This window comes from Sebastes umbrosus, chromosome 23, assembly GCF_015220745.1.
Source record: "Sebastes umbrosus isolate fSebUmb1 chromosome 23, fSebUmb1.pri, whole genome shotgun sequence".
NCBI classification, from domain to species: Eukaryota; Metazoa; Chordata; class Actinopteri; order Perciformes; family Sebastidae; genus Sebastes; species Sebastes umbrosus.
The window spans coordinates 7,228,802-7,250,339 of record NC_051291.1 but is presented as its reverse complement, the minus strand read 5'-3'; the positions used below and the strand labels follow the sequence as shown (position 1 = coordinate 7,250,339).

Genomic DNA, 21,538 nt, shown 5'->3' with positions numbered 1-21,538 from the left:
CTTCAGCCTTTTCATTAATCAAACCAGAAACAATGTCATCACATCTCAGTGGAAGGACATTGGACATCATCTCCTTTTAGTTTTTATGGATTCATGTCTAATTAAATGGAAAATCTAATCAGTGATGATATTTAACTATATCTGTTGCTATAACGAATCACAACAAGCTTCATAAACTGAACTGAAGTTTGCGGCAGACTCAAGGCTACAAAAGTGGTGGAAACTTTATTCGCCCAGACAAGTCCTGTACTTAAAGGCGTTTCTACAGGAGCGCCCTGAACGTCAGATTAGTGCACAAAAGATTCAGGTAGCAGCTTCTCATATTTAGCTGTCGCCGACCGCCACTTTCATCGGTTAAAATAATAAACATATTTGGCAGCAGGTCATATCAGCTGATAATGTTAATTCTGAGGGTAACTTGACGACAGTCCAGAATTAAACTTTTCTTTACTAATTATAATATATATATATATTGTATCACTATTGATTCAGTTCCTCTATATTTTATAATACATTATATTAATTGTTTGTTATTATTTATCTATTTATTGTATTTTTTTGTGTTGTGTTTTTATATGTTTTTTGTTATTTATTTATTTTTGCATATTTGTCATGAATATAATATCTTTAAATTTTTTTTTTTTTATGTAGTCGCTCCCTCACATTCACTTTTATTTAGTTTTTTGTATTTATTTTATTCATTTAATAATTTAATTTCTTAGTTGTTTTACTGATTTATCTTACTCCCTCTCTAGCAATTCCCCCCCACCATGATATTATTGCTTAGAAAATTCAACTCACTAAGGACTAACTTGGACTCATCCTGTTTTTACTATCAATACTGAGCATCTTTGGTGCCAACATTTTCTCTCAGGATAAATTAAGTTCTATCTTTTCCCACGACACAATGTAAGCGGTGAGGCTGAACCAAAACAGGAACGTTGTTGGTCAGAAAACTAAAACAACGAGCTCATAGAGCTGAGAGGAAGGATATGATGGGATAACCATCTGTGGTTTCATCACTATAAGAGACTCCTTTCACATTACATTCAATCTATTATCAATAAAGATATTTATAGGTTCAGCTTTTCATGGACGCCCACTCACCTCCCATAGCTCCCGAGTAGCTCAGACTGCGTCTGTTCAGCGCTCTGATCGTCAGGACAACGGGAACCAAGATGGAGAACAACCATCGCCACGGTGACACAGGATGCAGTGTTCCTGTGAACAGACACACATACACAAAGTCAGACCACCGTCATGGATAATCATTGTCCATCTGAGTAGATGATCTGGTGGTTTTCCACACTGTGTGAATGAGAGGGTCATTTGATAGTGACACAAAACCTCTTCAGTTTTTCTGAATAAAGGAGACATTTGTCCTGAGTTTAGGACATCTAATACGTGCAGTAAGCTTCTCCAACCGCGACCTTTACGACACATAAAATACCAGAGTTTGCAACAGTCCACAGAGCTCACTTAGGGTCAGTGCAGGGCTCGACAATAAGGATTGCTGCCTGCTTGCATCATGAAACATGATGAAGTGCCCTCTAGGGGGCCCTTCTAGTAGAGAAAGCATGATGAATGTATATATCTATATGTATCTGTATATTGCTTTGTGTTGCTATGTATGTCTCTGTGTACTGGCTATGAAAACAAATATCCCTCTCGGACAAATAAATCTAAATCTAATCTAAAACTGTGACTGAAATTCAACCAAGAAAAATGCCAAGGTCATTAATAACGTTTCATGAATTATGGGAAAACCATGAGAGATGATGCTGTTCAGCTTTTGTGTTCATTTCGAGGAAAAAATGAAAGAAACATGTGTGAAGAATTCAGGGCGGTATTCAGAGAAGAGCGCATGATTTGGTCTGACTCTCTTTGAAGTTACTACAAGGAACTTTTAACTGGTTATGAAAAAGTCTAAATTTAATACCGATGCCTTAATATGAATACATAAGCAACAGGGATGGGGATTGTTCACTTTCATTTGCATGAATGCATTTAACATAAATGTCGGTATATGGGTGCTCTACAGTTGTAGCGTCGGCCCATTTGACCACGGAGATGAGAGTGACGACCGGCTTGACCGCATGTTATCGCAGTACGATAACGTTTCCTGTCCGTGACAGAGTTAGCATGCAGCTTTAGCCGTGATGTCTCGCTCTGCTTTTCCTGCAATGTGTGAAACCCAAAGTGTTTCCATATTTTACTGGATGTGTCGTGTTTACCACTTTGGATTTAAAGTGTTTGTTTTGGTTGACGGATACTGAACGGATATGACGTCATGTAACTCAGACTACCACAATAAAAGTGGTAACTTCCTTCTACCTCCACATAGACTCAAATGAAGCAAATATATCGATTCTGGCATTAAAAAATCAATTTCAAAATCGTAAAAAAAAAAAAAATTGCAATACATACGTGAATCAATTAACATTCATTGGATTTTGCAGTTTTTCAGACTCACCGGAGTAGGTGCTGATGACGAGGGAAAGGACCCAGAAGGAGAGGGAAAGTGCCAAAGTGGCACACAACACGATCATATCAGTCATCATCTTGACGTATTCTTTTACCAGCACGTCATTATCAGAAATCATGTTGAGAGACAGGCCGAGCTGCAGGACAGGAGACAAAAGCAGCTACATCAGTCGGTGTGTTTATTACAATAAAGAGAAATTCTGGCAATTGTTCCCTTGGGTGTAGTTCACCATGCAAAACAGTTGTTTGCATTTACGGGAAAACTGATTATCTATGCTCTCTTCAAAGCCACCAGACTACATACACAAAAACAGTGATTTTACCTGTCGGAACACAGTAGTTGCAGTAAATAGACTCATAGCCACACCCCCTTTCATAACTCATGAACCGTTTTTCGTAGAGTCTTGTGGCAGGTGTTATTGCGCTCATCAGAGTTCCGGTTTCATTGTGCCTGGCCACGCCGATCGGCGTCCCGCCAGTACCCCCGACGCGCGGGAAGGCGCGAGGGCCCCGTTCATCGCTGCTTGCAGCTTTAATTGGTTCGTGTTATTGTTTGACTTTTGGTACTTTTTTGTTGACTCAATGAATAATCATGATAAATAATGTCAATATTGATTCAAAATAATTGTGATTATCATTTTGGCCATAATCGTGCAGCCCTAGAAGTGATGTGCAGTGAGCACTGTGCCTTTTAAAAGCTCAGAAACCGGTCATATGGTAACTTGGTGGCCTGTTTTGCTCTGATTAATTTGGCATGCAATTAAACTCCAGTCATAAAAAAACAGGGAAACACTGTCTGTGGAGACAAAGAGAGGAGTTGTATTCTAAAAGAGACTAACTTTGGAAGATACCCACTTGATTTGTCTGGACTACTTTTACACATACTTTTGTATTCACATCCTTTACTCAAGTAAAAGTACTAAAACCACTCAGTGAAAATATTCCTGTTGACTAATCTACAGCAATGCATCATATATCTATAAGATCATCACATGTTTGTAGCCAAGAGGCTTTTTTTTAAATACATTATTTAGCTTAAGAAGTAGGACAACACATAAATGCTTTAGTTTAGTCAGTCAGACAAATGCAGTGCAGTAAAAAACACAATATTTAACTCAGTGGATTAGAAGTATAAAGTAGTATAAGATGGAAATACACAATTAAAGCACAAGTATACTGCTAACATTTGGCTAACATGACTGTTGACAGGTGTGAACTCACCTGGTATCTGCTGCAGCCATCGTGACGTCACTAACGTTAAAACTACCTTTACTTTGAAAGATAAGTTAGCTGAATGTATGACTTTATTTCCAGTTCAGGGTGAATGTCTCTTTCTCTCTCCTCTAAAGCGGCTACGAGAGCTCCGCGGCTTGTTTTTGAGTCGACATGAATGTGCCCGGAGGGGTGAGGAGGAGACACAGGAAACCGAGACGATTTAGTTAACGGACCGACTTCCGGTAAACAAAGCGTAGACAGTTCTTTAAAAGGGGCAGTAACCGGAAGTACAATCATAGGTTTAAATGCCATTATAATAAATATATGACTCAATAAATAAATAAATAAATAAATAAATAAATAAATAAATAAATACAAATTATAAAGAAAGAAAATAATAAAGAAAGAAATGTAGATAAATAAAAGTCTCAATTATCAAATAAATGCCCTGATTCATTTGAAAATAAATAAATAAATATAAATAATAAAATAAATAAATATAAAAATAAATTCATTCATTTATATGACAAATTACTTTTATGTACTATACTCCATACGTCCATCTATGGACAGTAACCGGAAGTACAATCATAGTTTAAATAGCAGGCGTCACTCTATATGCCATTATAATAAATATATGACTCAATAAATAAATGAATAAATAAATAAATAAATACAAATTATAAAGAAAGAAAATAATAAAGAAAGAAATGTAGATAAATAAAAGTCTCAATTATCAAATAAATGCCCTGATTCATTTGAAAATAAATAAATAAATATAAATAATAAAATAAATAAATATAAAAATAAATTCATTCATTTATATGACAAATTACTTTTATGTACTATACTCCATACGTCCATCTATGGACAGTAACCGGAAGTACAATCATAGTTTAAATAGCAGGCGTCACTCTATATGCCATTATAATAAATATATGACTCAATAAATAAATAAATAAATAAATAAATAAATACAAATTATAAGAAAGAAAATAATAAAGAAAGAAATGTAGATAAATAAAAGTCTCAATTATCAAATAAATGCCCTGATTCATTTGAAAATAAATAAATAAATATAAATAATAAAATAAATAAATATAAAAATAAATTCATTCATTTATATGACAAATTACTTTTATGTACTATACTTCATACGTCCATCTATGGACAGTAACCGGAAGTACAATCATAGTTTAAATAGCAGGCGTCACTCTATATGCCATTATAATAAATATATGACTCAATAAATAAATAAATAAATAAATAAATAAATAAATAAATACAAATTATAAAGAAAGAAAATAATAAAGAAAGAAATGTAGATAAATAAAAGCCTCAATTATCAAATAAATGCCCTGATTCATTTGAAAATAAATAAATAAATATAAATAATAAAATAAATAAATATAAAAATAAATTCATTCATTTATATGACAAATTACTTTTATGTACTATACTTCATACGTCCATCTATGGACAGTAACCGGAAATACAATCATAGTTTAAATAGCAGGCGTCACTCTATATGCCATTATAATAAATATATGACTCAATAAATAAATAAATAAATAAATAAATAAATAAATAAATACAAATTATAAAGAAAGAAAATAATAAAGAAAGAAATGTAGATAAATAAAAGCCTCAATTATCAAATAAATGCCCTGATTCATTTGAAAATAAATAAATAAATATAAATAATAAAATAAATAAATATAAAAATAAATTCATTCATTTATATGACAAATTACTTTTATGTACTATACTCCATACGTCCATCTATGGACAGTAACCGGAAGTACAATCATAGTTTAAATAGCAGGCGTCACTCTATATGCCATTATAATAAATATATGACTCAATAAATAAATGAATAAATAAATAAATAAATACAAATTATAAAGAAAGAAAATAATAAAGAAAGAAATGTAGATAAATAAAAGTCTCAATTATCAAATAAATGCCCTGATTCATTTGAAAAATAAATAATAAATATAAATAATAAAATAAATAAATATAAAAATAAATTCATTCATTTATATGACAAATTACTTTTATGTACTATACTCCATACGTCCATCTATGGACAGTAACCGGAAGTACAATCATAGTTTAAATAGCAGGCGTCACTCTATATGCCATTATAATAAATATATGACTCAATAAATAAATGAATAAATAATAAATAAATAAATAAATACAAATTATAAAGAAAGAAAATAATAAAGAAAGAAATGTAGATAAATAAAAGCCTCAATTATCAAATAAATGCCCTGATTCATTTGAAAATAAATAAATAAATATAAATAATAAAATAAATAAATATAAAAATAAATTCATTCATTTATATGACAAATTACTTTTATGTACTATACTCCATACGTCCATCTATGGACAGTAACCGGAAGTACAATCATAGTTTAAATAGCAGGCGTCACTCTATATGCCATTATAATAAATATATGACTCAATAAATAAATGAATAAATAAATAAATAAATACAAATTATAAAGAAAGAAAATAATAAAGAAAGAAATGTAGATAAATAAAAGTCTCAATTATCAAATAAATGCCCTGATTCATTTGAAAATAAATAAATAAATATAAATAATAAAATAAATAAATATAAAAATAAATTCATTCATTTATATGACAAATTACTTTTATGTACTATACTCCATACGTCCATCTATGGACAGTAACCGGAAGTACAATCATAGTTTAAATAGCAGGCGTCACTCTATATGCCATTATAATAAATATATGACTCAATAAATAAATGAATAAATAAATAAATAAATACAAATTATAAAGAAAGAAAATAATAAAGAAAGAAATGTAGATAAATAAAAGTCTCAATTATCAAATAAATGCCCTGATTCATTTGAAAATAAATAAATAAATATAAATAATAAAATAAATAAATATAAAAATAAATTCATTCATTTATATGACAAATTACTTTTATGTACTATACTCCATACGTCCATCTATGGACAGTAACCGGAAGTACAATCATAGTTTAAATAGCAGGCGTCACTCTATATGCCATTATAATAAATATATGACTCAATAAATAAATAAATAAATAAATAAATAAATACAAATTATAAAGAAAGAAAATAATAAAGAAAGAAATGTAGATAAATAAAAGTCTCAATTATCAAATAAATGCCCTGATTCATTTGAAAATAAATAAATAAATATAAATAATAAAATAAATAAATATAAAAATAAATTCATTCATTTATATGACAAATTACTTTTATGTACTATACTCCATACGTCCATCTATGGACAGTAACCGGAAGTACAATCATAGTTTAAATAGCAGGCGTCACTCTATATGCCATTATAATAAATATATGACTCAATAAATAAATGAATAAATAAATAAATAAATAAATAAATACAAATTATAAAGAAAGAAAATAATAAAGAAAGAAATGTAGATAAATAAAAGCCTCAATTATCAAATAAATGCCCTGATTCATTTGAAAATAAATAAATAAATATAAATAATAAAATAAATAAATATAAAAATAAATTCATTCATTTATATGACAAATTACTTTTATGTACTATACTCCATACGTCCATCTATGGACAGTAACCGGAAGTACAATCATAGTTTAAATAGCAGGCGTCACTCTATATGCCATTATAATAAATATATGACTCAATAAATAAATGAATAAATAAATAAATAAATACAAATTATAAAGAAAGAAAATAATAAAGAAAGAAATGTAGATAAATAAAAGTCTCAATTATCAAATAAATGCCCTGATTCATTTGAAAATAAATAAATAAATATAAATAATAAAATAAATAAATATAAAAATAAATTCATTCATTTATATGACAAATTACTTTTATGTACTATACTCCATACGTCCATCTATGGACAGTAACCGGAAGTACAATCATAGTTTAAATAGCAGGCGTCACTCTATATGCCATTATAATAAATATATGACTCAATAAATAAATGAATAAATAAATAAATAAATACAAATTATAAAGAAAGAAAATAATAAAGAAAGAAATGTAGATAAATAAAAGTCTCAATTATCAAATAAATGCCCTGATTCATTTGAAAATAAATAAATAAATATAAATAATAAAATAAATAAATATAAAAATAAATTCATTCATTTATATGACAAATTACTTTTATGTACTATACTTCATACGTCCATCTATGGACAGTAACCGGAAGTACAATCATAGTTTAAATAGCAGGCGTCACTCTATATGCCATTATAATAAATATATGACTCAATAAATAAATAAATAAATAAATAAATAAATAAATAAATACAAATTATAAAGAAAGAAAATAATAAAGAAAGAAATGTAGATAAATAAAAGCCTCAATTATCAAATAAATGCCCTGATTCATTTGAAAATAAATAAATAAATATAAATAATAAAATAAATAAATATAAAAATAAATTCATTCATTTATATGACAAATTACTTTTATGTACTATACTTCATACGTCCATCTATGGACAGTAACCGGAAATACAATCATAGTTTAAATAGCAGGCGTCACTCTATATGCCATTATAATAAATATATGACTCAATAAATAAATAAATAAATAAATAAATAAATAAATAAATACAAATTATAAAGAAAGAAAATAATAAAGAAAGAAATGTAGATAAATAAATGCCTCAATTATCAAATAAATGCCCTGATTCATTTGAAAATAAATAAATAAATATAAATAATAAAATAAATAAATATAAAAATAAATTCATTCATTTATATGACAAATTACTTTTATGTACTATACTCCATACGTCCATCTATGGACAGTAACCGGAAGTACAATCATAGTTTAAATAGCAGGCGTCACTCTATATGCCATTATAATAAATATATGACTCAATAAATAAATAAATAAATAAATAAATAAACTAACAAATAAAGAAAGAAAGAAAGAAATGTAGATAAATAAAAGCCTCAATTATCAAATAAATGCACAGATTAATTTGAAAATAAATAAATAAAAATAATAAAATAAATAAATATAGAATACATTATTATTATTATTATTATTATTATTATTATTAATAATAATAATAATAATAATAATAATAATATTACATTTACTTTTTATATTTATTAATTTAATTTTTACATTAATTTATTTTCAAATTAATCCGCGCATTTATTTGATAATTGAGGCTTTTATTTTAAGACTGGAAGCCGGGGGATATACCCAGCCTGGCTCTATCCAGAGTTAATAAAAATAAACAAACCCTCTAAAGTTTATTAATCAACATGTTTAATCTCATTTGTTTATTCTGTACTCTTACAGAAATAACTTATCAGAGTCTATACGTTTAATGCAGTTTTATGTTGTACTGACAAGACAATCTTTACACAAAGCCACACTACTCGCCTTTTATTTTTAATTGTAATGAACACATCAGGAAACACGGATTCAAACTTAATCTTCTTAAACTTACAGCTACTTAGACATTATTACCTCCACCACGGAGGTTATGTTTTGTCAGCAGGAGTACAGAAACAACTACTGGCCCAATTTTCATGAAACTTGGTGGAAGGGTGTAGCCAAGGAAGAATCCATTAAATTTTGGAGTGGATCTGAATCACGGGGCGGATATACCAATTATTTTTCACTTCCTTTAACATTGCGAGATGGGGCTTTTGGCCTTAGCGGAGGTATGTGCTCTCCGAGAGCCCTTCTAGTTTAATAATGTGTGTACTGTTTGGTCTAAAAGAGGCTGGACTCCTCAAAAAGATAAGAGCTGCCGCGGAGACACACAATCCTCAGTGTTATGACATAAACAACACATTTTCATAAGCATGACAAATGTCCCAATATCTCATAAAACCCGTCACCCCCCGATAATTCCTGTACTTCTGCTGATCAGGATGTCGTTAGAATCTGTGCACAAGATGCTGCCTGTAATCTGTGATCACATGGAATATTCTTCCTAAAAGCAGACGAGCACAAGCAGAGCTTTGTCTCAAAGTGTCAACACGGCTGTCCCCTGCCACACGATGTTAAGTGGGATCATCTCATCAGATCATGTTAGAGTTTCTAAAATCCCCTCCTGTAATCCCCTCTCTCGATCACATGTGATCCTGTTTGGTGGTGGGACATAATACGGAAAGATGAACTGATATTGATCAGTTACACTCGCTAAAATAATTATTCATCCCGTTCCTGTTCAGTGAAAACCACGTATTTCCAGATGTGTTGATGTGGAAGGTTTGTGATAACTTATTTCCATTTTATGCAACTTTATACTTCTACTCCACTACATCTCAGAGGTAAATATTGTCCATTTATCTGGCAGCTTTAAGTAGCATGTAGCTCCAGATGTGTTAAATGTTTGTGATGAACGGAAGGATGAAGTGTTCCTTTATCAGAAAAAACACGGTTTCGGTCTCGGTTTCAGAACAGTACACCCCTACACCTTATGCCTAGTTCACACTACACGACTTGAGCCCTGATTTTCCGCTCCCTGACGGTTTTCGTAGCTCACCAACAAAAGGCCCAGATCAGAGGCAAATCAGTGTTGGCTTGCCGCCTGCACATGTCGTGTCATGTGTGAACTGTTCAAATACACGAACTGAGACGCTCGGCGATGCCTCGAAGACACATTCCAGATATCTAGCATGCTAAATATCTTGACCTGACGATGACTCCGGCCACGAGCTACAGCCAATGAGAGCGTGAGACACGGGTTGAGGGTAAACCTGGGGGAGGAGGGGTCGCCTAAGACGTGAGCAAACCGTTGAAAGTGCGAGCTTGGCTTTAAGGATGCAAATGCTGTGTCTGTAAATCCGTCCACCACTTCAGTCCAGACTGAATTATCTCAACGACTATTAGATGGACATTAATGTTCCCCAGAGGATGAATCTTACTGACTTTGGTGACTTTTCCTTTAGCGACACCAAGAGGCTGACATTTTTGTTTTTTATTGACAAAAATCTGCACAACTACTGGATGGATTGCCGTGAAATGTGGTTCAGACATCCGTGTGATGAATTGTAATAACTTGTAATAAACTGGAATAAACAAATTTAAAGTGATTTCCAGGCAAATGGTATAGCCTACGGGTATTTACCAGTTTTTTTTCTGTTGCAAGAAGACACTTCACCACAATTTACAGCGTGTTCCCAGCTCAGAGTATTTCAGGCTGAAATTTGGACCAATGTGTTTAAACTGAAGCACACGACTTGAGTTTGAATAAATTTAATAGCAATCCATCCATTAAACCACCAGCGTGACGAGCTAAGATATCAGAGTGTTTTTTTCTTTTCCTTAACTTGACTAAGTAGTTCTGGTCATGTAACTTCCGTAATTAAGTTACGCCACTTTTGGAGTTATTTTAACCCAAACCACAATCTTTTCCTAAACCTAACCGAGTGGTTGTGTTGCCTAAACCTAACCAAGTTGTTTCCTGTGAAGACAGAAGTATATTTTGGACTTTATGGAATGTAAAAAGCGGAAAATTGACACGTGCGTCACATGTTGCTGGACACTTGAAGGAAAACGCGCGAAAAATGAGGAATAATTTTTCGTCAGCTATCATACAAACCGTTGTATGAGGATATGTTGACCCTACACAGAGATATGTCACTTCCAAAATACTTCTTTGTGGGGACTTTAATGCACCAACAGGTTCAGAATCTGACTGTATGGACCACACAGGGGATAAACATATATTCACAAGGTCACTTTCGATCCCCACAACCACAGCCATGAGGAACAACCCTGATAAATCAATGAACAGAAATGTGAACTAGTTAGTGTATCTCTGCAGAGCCCCGGGCCTGTAAATGTTAAATGAGAGGACTGTTCACTTCATGGGACAAGTGTAGTTGCCTCTGCTATCTAAGAACATGAAACCCTCCTCAGTCAGTGCTTTCACTGTCCAAATACAACCCCCCCCCCCCTTTCACATCACATGTAGATTTATATTTCCTTGAAAAAAACACACAAGAGATGTTATTAAGAAACAGCCCAGTAAGTTTTACGATATAAATCAGTCATACAGACGAGCTCCAACCAGTGATTTGTTCAAACTTTGAATTCAAATGAAATAAACATATTCAGCAATGCACACAACCAAAATAACTCTGTAGGCGTTAACAAAGCAACAAAAGACAGTAAACGTATCTTCCAAAAAGCTGCATCAAATGTAAAGTTCGGAAAAACAAGAAAATAACACCATCAAAACAGTAAACAAAAAAATCTCTTAAGACACTTAAGACAGCTATCAAACCAAAAACTCAGAAACCAAAATGAACCAACACTACAATATGAATACTTTTAAACTCTAAAACAGTACAAACTGACCATTAGACAAAGCAAATTCTACCACACCAACGAAATACTCCAGGAGATTGAAAACGCAGTAGACCCGGATTAGTTTCGGAGACAGGCTGAGGCTTTGTCACAGCCGTCTGCGTTCAATATCGCTGCAAAATGCACTGCATTTTCCATTAACTACAATGCAAAACCCAACAGTAAACGCTATGGGAAAGTGCTGTGGTGACGTAGTTTAAACAGCGAATAAGACACAAATGACGGGCGGAGGGGAGGTGGGTAGGTCCAACAAACACAAGGCTTTCATCCAGGAGACCGCATGTTTGTGTCCTGTGTGTTAAGTTCACTTTCAGCTGTTCGTTTGTGTCCCGTGTTCACAACGTCGGGTCACATTTTCACAGTACAAACGTGGTAATTTTAAGCCCAAACTTTGTTTTTTCCTAAACCTAACTAAGTGGTGTTGTTGCCAAACCTAAGCAAGTGTCTTTGTTTGATTCCCAACATTAAGCACGTGTTTACTGCGACCGAAAAGTGACACAGAGGTGTTGTTAAGCACGTTTTTACAGCGCCTGAAAAATGACACAGAGGGGTTGTTAAGCACGTGTTTACAGCGCCTGAAAAATGACACAGAGGGGTTGTTAAGCACGTGTTTACTGCAACTGAAAAGTGACACCGAAGGTTTGTGAAACACGTGTTTACTGCGACCGAAAAGTGACACAGAGGTGTTGTTAAGCACGTGTTTGCTGCAACCGAAAAGTGACAACAAGGTGTTGTTAATCATGCGTTTACTGCGACTGAAAAGTGAAACTGAGGGTGTTGTTAAGCATGTGTTTACTACGACTGAAAAGTGACAACGAAGGTTTGTTAAGCACGTGTTTACTGTGACTGAAAAGTGACGCCGAGGGGTCTGACAAAGTGCCAGTATGTGACGATTTGGGATGAGAAGGGGTTGGAAAGCGGGAGGGAAAAGGAGATAGAGATAGTAAGAGAGAAAGCCAGGGGGAAAGAGAGAGGGAGAGAGAGAGAGAGAGAGAGAGAGTGCCTTGCTCAAAAGGTACATAAGGCTGTGGTTCAACACCAAAAACCAGAAACCAAAGACAATGATTGAAATACTAATAGTCTGGTTGTGGTCAAACAACATTACTGCCCAAAAATCTGTGACATTTACTGAAATTACAGCTAAAACATTAACATGCAACACACGAGGGAGAGAGGGAGAGAGATGATCACACCTACCGAGCAATGAGGAGTGCAGGAGGATGGGAGTAAATGTCCTCACTTTGAAATTGTTCACACTTTTAAGGAGAGCAGAGATCCACCCCTGCGGAGAGAGAGAGAGAGAGAGAGAGAGAGAGAGAGAAAGAAAGAGAGATATCATGTATTTATCAAAGACTCATGGGAAATGTAGTTGAAATGTAATATCATTATTTTTGCAGGTATTTCATCATTTGGTAGTTTAACCAGATGGAAAGTCAGGGGATCTAACTCACATTTCACTATACAAGTTCATTTTTTCAAACCTCTTCACACAGTCAGCACTGCAGAAGTCAATGTGGACTAAACTGTGGATCACTTTTCATTGTTTTTACACAAAATACATTCAATGAACACGTCTTTCAAATTTCACGAACTGGAGCCAGTTGCCTAAACTTAGTTGGATTTATGCCGTTAGTAGAGCTACTATTGATCATGTCATAAACCATGGTTTATCAATGAGAGACCAATCTACAATGCTAAACAGTATTATCAATTGTCTGAAATTAACGGCAAACCATTAGGTAACATGTGTATTCTACAAGAGCATCTGACTGAACTGCATATTTTGGTATTGCTGTTAATTGAGGATTTGTATGTAACCTGCCACTGGGAAAAGAGGAAGGATTTAACCGTTATGACATGTAGTATCGTCATAACATACAATGCTGTGCTTTGACCCAACACAGTGTGAAATGTGTTTAATAGATAAAGAACTGTATCAAATTTGTTTGAAAATCAGATTAAACCAGTATATTCCTTTAAAAACAACCAAAGCATTTTTCTGAGAAAAGATGTAAAAACTAAGACTAATAGTCTACAGACATGCTAGTGACCCAGTGAGGCTGTGTTTAGGCTCACAGTTACAGTGCTTACATTTGTTAATGAGCACTTAACACAAAGTACAGCTTATGCTGATGGGAATGTCACTAATTTTACAGGACATGGAGTGCTGCAGTAATGAATCTTAAATCTCATTAATGAGATTCATTAATGCACTTCAGGCTCCCTCGTGTCAAAGTCAATGGGTTTCTTTGAGCAGCTTTTTGGTTAGATGCCTGAAATGAAGTTCTGTGGTTAACACAGGCTTAAGAGATTTTCCAGGTTTTGTTCTACGATATATAAAATACGTCAGTAAATACCCAACACGTGAATTTTGAAGTTTTTAAGTGTCTTAAAAAAGGCGGATGCTAACAAGTGGCTAAATGATACTACAATACATCATCACACCGACACCTGTGTTTATACCTGCGCTCATTACGTTAGTTTTTTACTTCTGGCGATTGCATTTACACTTTAAATATCATAAAAGTGGTGTCCATTTGTGAAGACTATCTTGCAGGATAAAACATGTAAGTATCATAAACGTTTGTTTACCACAGAGTTTATTTTTTGCAATAATCCAAAATCTGACGGAAAAAACCCATCGGCTTTTGTCGAGGGAGCCAGGGCGATGCTAACTTCCTGTTGGACTACAGAAATACGTCAATCCTGCAGCACTCTATGTGGTCATAAACCAAAGTATTGGACATGTTTAAATTTTGACCTGAGGATGGCGTTGGATGACCAGATTACAATTCATCCTGAGGAGAACATGAATATCTGAACCAAATTTCACGAAAATCCACTCAATAGCAAAAAAAACTCCCCTAAAATGTAAGTCCCAAGGTGGTGAAAAAGCCATCAAAGTCAGTAGGATTCATCTTCTGGGTACCATGAATGGTTGTACCCAATTTCAAAGTAATACATCTAGTTTTAGATATTTCAGTCTGGACCAAAGTGGTGGACGGACAAGCCAACTGATCGACAATGCCATCCCGAATGCAAATCTCTTCATACCATAAAATAATACGTTGCAAATTAAACTTTTGGGGATTTTGGGCTATTGGTCAGACAAAATAAACAATCTGAAGACACCACCTTGGCATCATGATTGTCATTTCTACATTATTTTCTGATATTTTATAAACTAAATCATCCATCTGCAACCGCTTATCCCGTTAGGGGTCGCGGGGGGGCTGGAGCCGATCCAAGCCGACATTGGGCGAACGCGGGGTATACCAGTCCATCGCAGGGCTGACACATAGAGACAGACAATCATTCACACTCACATTCACAACTACGGGCAATTTAGAGTCAACAATTAACCTAACCTGCATGTCTTTGGACTGTGGGCCCTAACCCAAATCATAATGAAGATAATTGTTAGGTGCAGCCCTGGAAACATGGATTTTTGTGCCAATCCATCAAGTAGAGATATTTACAGAATAAGTGAACCTTTGACCTGCTGGTGGCGCTAGAGGAAAAGTCAGGGGATCACCAAAGCAAATTTTGAATCATCCTCTTAGGCTCATGAATGTCTGTACAAAATGTTCTTGTGATCCATTACCTAGTTATTGAGCTATTTCAGTCTGGAACAAAGTGGTGGACCGCCATAAATCAAGTCATGCCGCTCGAAAGGCTAAAACATTGCTTCACTGCATTGGCCGATTCAGTTTTATGAGTTAGGGCTGAATATACTGACTGTCTTAAAAAGACTCATTGGAAGAATAATTCCTCCGGGTGTTTAAATTTCTAGTAATTGCCTTGGGTTAGAACCATATTACTCAGAAATAATCTAACTGATTGCATTAAACCCTAGTGTGCAAAGCCAGACAACCACAGATAATCAGGGATCACATCTATGAATGGCAAAGACAGAGCTGTGATCATAGCAGAAGTGTACAGTATGGTTAGCTGGGAAAAATATATGGGGTTATTATTGTACATGTATTATTATTATTTGCAAATGTGTTTGGAGAGTTGTCAAACTGTATCTCAATAGTTTTATGAATGTGTAAATGATTTGTAAATGTGTACACAAACATTTTAAACGTGTACACAAATGTGTACACAAACCTGTAAATGTGTACACAAATCTTTAAATGTGTACTGAAATGTGTAAATGTGTACTGAAATTTGTAAATGTGTACCCAAATCTGTAAATGTGTACTGAAATCTGTAAATGTGTACTGAACATTTTAAAGGTGTACACAAATGTGTACACAAACCTGTAAATGTGTACACAAATCTTTAAATGTGTACTGAAATGGGTAAATGTGTACTGAAATGTGTAAATGTGTACACAAATGTGTAAATGTGTACTGAAATGTGTAAATGTGTACACATTTGAAATGTGTACTGAAAAGTGTAAATGTGTATGGAAATGTGTAAATGTATACACAAATGTTTAAACGTGTATTGAGATCTATAAATGTGTAAAAGAATCTGTAAATGTGTACTGATATTTGCTCTTGGAGCTACATAGCCTACTACTAAATACAGTTTTCATTCATTAATACATTTATAATTCAGTTTTTTGAGTGCATACATTTGGAGATTTTATTGGTGAAAATGTTATTCACATTTACAGATTAGTGTACACATTTACAAATCTCAGTACGAACATACAGATGCAGTTTCACTAATCCCGCACACACATCTGGAAAATAATATTGCTGTAATAATAAACTTGTGAAACGCTTTTATTTTGGCACTCTTGGCTTGCCGTAGTATTTATATCGCAGATTTTATTGGTGAAAATCGTATTCACATTTACAAATCTCAGTACACACATACAGTTTCACTTATCCCCCACACACATTTGGAAAATAATATTGCTGTAATAATAAACTTGTGAAACGCTTTTATTTTGGCACTCTTGGCTTGCCGTATTATTTATATCGCAGATTTTATTGGTGAAAATCGTATTCACATTTACAAATCTCAGTACACACATACAGATGCAGTTTCACTACTCCCCCACACACATTTGGAAAATAATATTGCTGTAATAATAAACTTGTGAAACACTTTTATTTTGGCACTCTTGGCTTGCCGTAGTATTTATATCGCAGATTTTATTGGTGAAAATCGTATTCACATTTACAAATCTCAGTACACACATACAGATGCAGTTTCACTTATCCCCCAACACATTTAGAAAATAATTTTGCCGTAATAATAAACTTGTGAAACGCTTTTATTTTGGCACTCTTGGCTTGCCGTATTATTTATATCGCAGATTTTATTGGTGAAAATCGTATTCACATTTACAAATCTCAGTACACACATACAGATGTAGTTTCACTACTCCCCCAACACATTTAGAAAATAATATTGCTGTAATAATAAACTTGTGAAACGCATCTTATTTTGGCACTCTTGGCTTGCCGTAGTATTTATATCGCAGATTTTATTGGTGAAAATCGTATTCACATTTACAAATCTCAGTATTTTGGCACTCTTGGCTTGCCGTAGTATTTATATCGCAGATTTTATTGGTGAAAATCGTATTCACATTTACAAATCTCAGTACACACATACAGATGCAGTTTCACTAATCCCCCAACACATTTAGAAAAATAATATTGCTGTAATAATAAACTTGCAAAAACGCATTTTATTTGGCACTCTTGGCTCGCCGTATTATTTATATCCAACGAAGCCAACATGGCGTCGGGGCAGTTAGCCAGTTAGCTGAACACAGTGATTTCTCTCAATTATTGTCGTTTTAAGTACATATTGAAGGAATTTACGGGCATCTTTATGAAGGGATATGATTGGAAATAATGTCAAGCTGTTTTAAAGTGGGTAAAATGCGTGTATTGTGGTGAGAATAATGATCTTTTCTTACCTAGACGTTAGGCTGTCACTTAGCCGTTAGCTGACCGTTGGCTGTCAGTTAGCTGACCGTTGGCTGACCGTTAGCTGACCGTTAACAGGCACCGACCACCGGGAGGATCTCTGACCGGATGACGGAGGTGGAAGAGCTGCGGCCGGTCCCCCGGGAGCGGGCCACCCTGGAGAGCTTCTTCACGCAGCTCGGCATGTTCTCCTTCGACCGGGCGAAGGACTACGTGGAGAAGGAGAAGGACAACAGCCGGAGCGCGGGGCCCATCTGGGCCGCGCTGCTGGCCGCTCTGGCTCACCTGGCCGCCGCGGAGAAGGCCTACCACCACATGACATTCCTCGGCCAGAAGATGGGTAAGTTAATGTTTATATATAGTTCACCTGAGGAGGAGGAGGGAGGCAGCTGGAACATTATACTGATGCATTAATGTGTTCATCACTGTAATGTTGCAGCTGGTAAAGGTGGAGCTCATTTTAATTACTTAATTACTTAATTACTATAGCTGGATAAAGTAACCTATAATATATTATTTTGTTGATCTATATCTGCATGAATGTAGTGGAAAAAGCACATTATTTGCCTCCAAAATGAGTTGAGTATTAGTTTTAATAAGGCAATAATAATAAAAAATATTTATATTTAAATAATTAAATTTTGTAATCTTAATAATTATTTTTCTTTCAGCCAAAAGACAAACTAGGTTGGCTACTTTTAAGATGAGATAAAACTAAATAAATAAAAATAATATATATTTTTTAAATATATTTTTTAAAATATATATATATATATTTTTAAATATATTTTTATATATATATATATATTTTTTTTAAATATATAAATATATTTTTTAAACATATATATAGATATATATTTTAATATATATCTATATATATATTTTTTAATATATATATATATATATTTTAATATATATATATATATTTAAAATATATATATATATATTTTAATATATATATATATTTAAAATATATATATGTTATATTATTTATTTATTATTTTTAATTACTTATTTATTATTTTATATTTTTACTATATATAAGTTAAACAAATAATATATTATATATTTTTATACATCTATATTTATTTATATAAATAATTATATAAATATAATAAAGAGTCAAAATATAAAAAAATTACAATAACAATGAAGTGCAATTCCAAAATAATTTAGTTCACCTGAGGAATCTGACACAAGTGGATTGTAATTATTGATGCTGTTCATCACTGTAATGTTGCAGCTGGTAAAGGTGGAGCTCATTTTAATTACTTAAAATAGGCAACAGCTGGGTAGAGTAACCTATAATAATATATCATTTTGTTGTATTAATAATCTATATCTGCATAAATGTACTGGAAAACATTATTTGCCTCCACAGTAGCAGAAAATGGAAATACTATACTATAAAATCTGTAATGATAAAATAATCTGATGTTTGAGAAAAAGAAGAGGTCATACTCACTTTGTTTCCCCCCTGAAATGTGTCTTAAACTACATTTTATGGTCTACAATATGATGTGGAAATGGCTTTGTTATTGTGCACATTATAAAACTTTAACTCTACCTTAACTTGAATATGTGTGAGTTTAAGGCACACGGACAGCTAACACCAGATGGTGCTGTAGCACATGATTACCGAAAGAAGAAGAACCATTTTCATCTCATGCAGTCCCCAGTAAAATAATCTTTATCCTGTCTCTCTCTCTCTCTCTGCAGGCGGCCAGTCCTTCTTCAGCCGCAAGGACTCCATCCGAACCATCTACACCTCGCTGTACAACGAGCTCAGGAAGGTGGTGACGATGGGGCGCCACAGCCAGCCGGGCTCCGCCTCCTACCTGGAGGACCTGCTGTCGCACCTGTCGGAGCAGCTCTGCCACTTCACCCAGGCCCGCATGGAGATGGCCGACCTGTACGAGAAGATGCACTCGCTGGGCAGCCAGAAGAGCATCAACTCGGACGAGCTGGTCACCACGCTGGAGGCCGTCCTGCACAAATACAGCTCCAAGTGGGTATCAGTTTATACATTTACTCAAGTGCAATACACGGTAAAAACAAATTAGTGCGATAAAAGATAAACTTGTAAAGGAGAGAGTGACATATTTGGGTTGGAGGAAGGAAAAACTTTCTGCTTAATCCAGCAAACAGCAGAATTCCCCAGTTTTCCCCGGAGACGTGTCAGCAAAACTGCAACTGTAGCAGGAACACAAACTGCTGCACGGTTGAGCTGTTGACGGAGCTGCAGCAGGTCGCAGTACGACACGCCACACATCACTAATTTAACCGAGCACTGAAGGGTGAAGGTGGATGTTCTCGTCGGCAGAGCTGGAGGAATAGTTGGCGTCCAAATACAGAGTGTGCTGCCGTGTAGGAAGTCGAATGTATTCTCAGCAGGATAAACTATAAATTAGGCCATCTTCTGTCTTTGTGTTTGCTTACTAACCTCGTCGTCCTCGCTCTTTCAGGTTCCACCACCCCATCCTGGGACGCGTGGAGGAGGGCTTCCAGACGGAGGTGGACGTGGTGACCCAGTTACTGCGCTGCCAGGCCCAGGTGTCCGAGTGGTATTTCCTTCCCGCTCTGCTCAGCCTCCACGGCGCCAACTCCAAGCTCATCGCCTGGGGTCAGCTCTTCCAGCGGCAGAAAGAAACCCGCAAGCATCTATTCGGAGGTCAGTCCCAGAAGGCCGTGCAGCCGCCGCACCTTTACGTGTGGCTGCAGCGCTTCCAGGCGGTGCTCCTCGCCAAGTTCAGCTTCTACTTCCACGAAGCCCTGAGCCGGCAGACTGCCCCGACCGACATGAGAGCTCTCACCGCACGCACCGCGCCGGACTACCACGGCAAGATCTGCACCTTCATCCGCAAACACGACGCCAACAACGTGTCTCTTGTGTTCGACAACCGCGGCTCAGAGAGCTTCCAGGGCCACGGCTACCACCACCCGCACTCGTACCGGGAAGCACCGAAGGGCGTGGAGCAGTTCCCCGCCGTGGTGTCGCTGCCGTCGGGAGAGCGGCCGCTCACGCACTGGCCCAACGTCATCATGATGATGGGAGACCGTGCCACCGAGCTCAACACGCTGGACAAAGTGGTGCACTTCTACGACGATAAAGTGCAGAGCACCTACTACCTGACGCGGCCAGAGCCACACTTCACTCTGGTGGTCATCTTCGACGGAAGGAAGTCGGAGAAGGACGTGCACATCGGCGCCTTCCTGCAGGAGATCTCCGGCTCGCTGCGGAACTCCAAACCCTTCAGCACCCTCAAACCCGGGTCGAAGGGCTGAGATCCACAAACACCTGGTGAACCTCAAATAACTTCTCACAGATAAATAAGATGCTGAAATGTTGCATCTCATTTTGTGTTTGTCTTTATGTTGAATCTCATTTTGCCAAAAATGTTCCAGACCAAAGAGACCAACAAACACGCTGGAAGTGCTTAAAACATTTGTTTATTTAAAAATGTATTAAGGATTTTAATTATTTTTATTTTTAACATGTTTACTTTATATTTTAATAGCTTATATTTACTGTGAATGATACAATTTGAATAAAGCTTTGAGATGATTGCACATC

General features: G+C 34.9%; 2 protein-coding genes across 4 annotated transcripts in view; one reads left to right on the top strand and one right to left on the bottom strand.

Annotated features, from left to right (window-relative positions):
• The window catches only part of tmem19 (transmembrane protein 19), a 21,485-nt gene extending 3,372 nt beyond the window's left edge, over window positions 1-18,113 (bottom strand). The window contains exons 1-4 of one of the 2 annotated variants that reach the window (XM_037759788.1): window positions 17,955-18,113; window positions 13,262-13,346; window positions 2,474-2,621; window positions 1,108-1,221 (exon numbers count right to left, since the gene is read on the bottom strand). In XM_037759788.1, coding sequence (XP_037615716.1) covers window positions 1,108-1,221; window positions 2,474-2,603 — 244 coding nt within the window. In that variant the 5' untranslated portion in view covers window positions 2,604-2,621; window positions 13,262-13,346; window positions 17,955-18,113. Of the gene's footprint in view, window positions 1-1,107; window positions 1,222-2,473; window positions 2,622-3,705; window positions 3,936-13,261; window positions 13,347-17,954 lie in introns of those variants that run through there. The other variant, XM_037759786.1, reaches the window with a different exon arrangement.
• Window positions 17,760-21,538, top strand: c23h12orf66 (chromosome 23 C12orf66 homolog). Of its 2 annotated transcripts, XM_037759780.1 has the most exons (4): window positions 17,760-17,907; window positions 18,043-18,304; window positions 19,684-19,972; window positions 20,430-21,538. In XM_037759780.1, exons 1-4 carry the CDS (start codon window positions 17,890-17,892, stop codon window positions 21,247-21,249), a joined length of 1,389 nt encoding a protein of 462 aa, XP_037615708.1. In that variant the 5' UTR covers window positions 17,760-17,889; the 3' UTR covers window positions 21,250-21,538. The 2 variants fall into 2 exon arrangements, with proteins under 2 accessions (XP_037615708.1, XP_037615709.1); XM_037759781.1 differs by lacking the exon at window positions 17,760-17,907 and having other exon boundaries at window positions 18,039-18,304.

Coding starts and splice junctions, on each gene's coding strand:
- c23h12orf66 (XM_037759780.1), top strand. Junction 18,305..19,683: donor ATTCCTCGGCCAGAAGATGG/GTAAGTTAATGT, acceptor CTCTCTCTGCAG/GCGGCCAGTCCTTCTTCAGC. Junction 19,973..20,429: donor CTGCACAAATACAGCTCCAA/GTGGGTATCAGT, acceptor TCGCTCTTTCAG/GTTCCACCACCCCATCCTGG.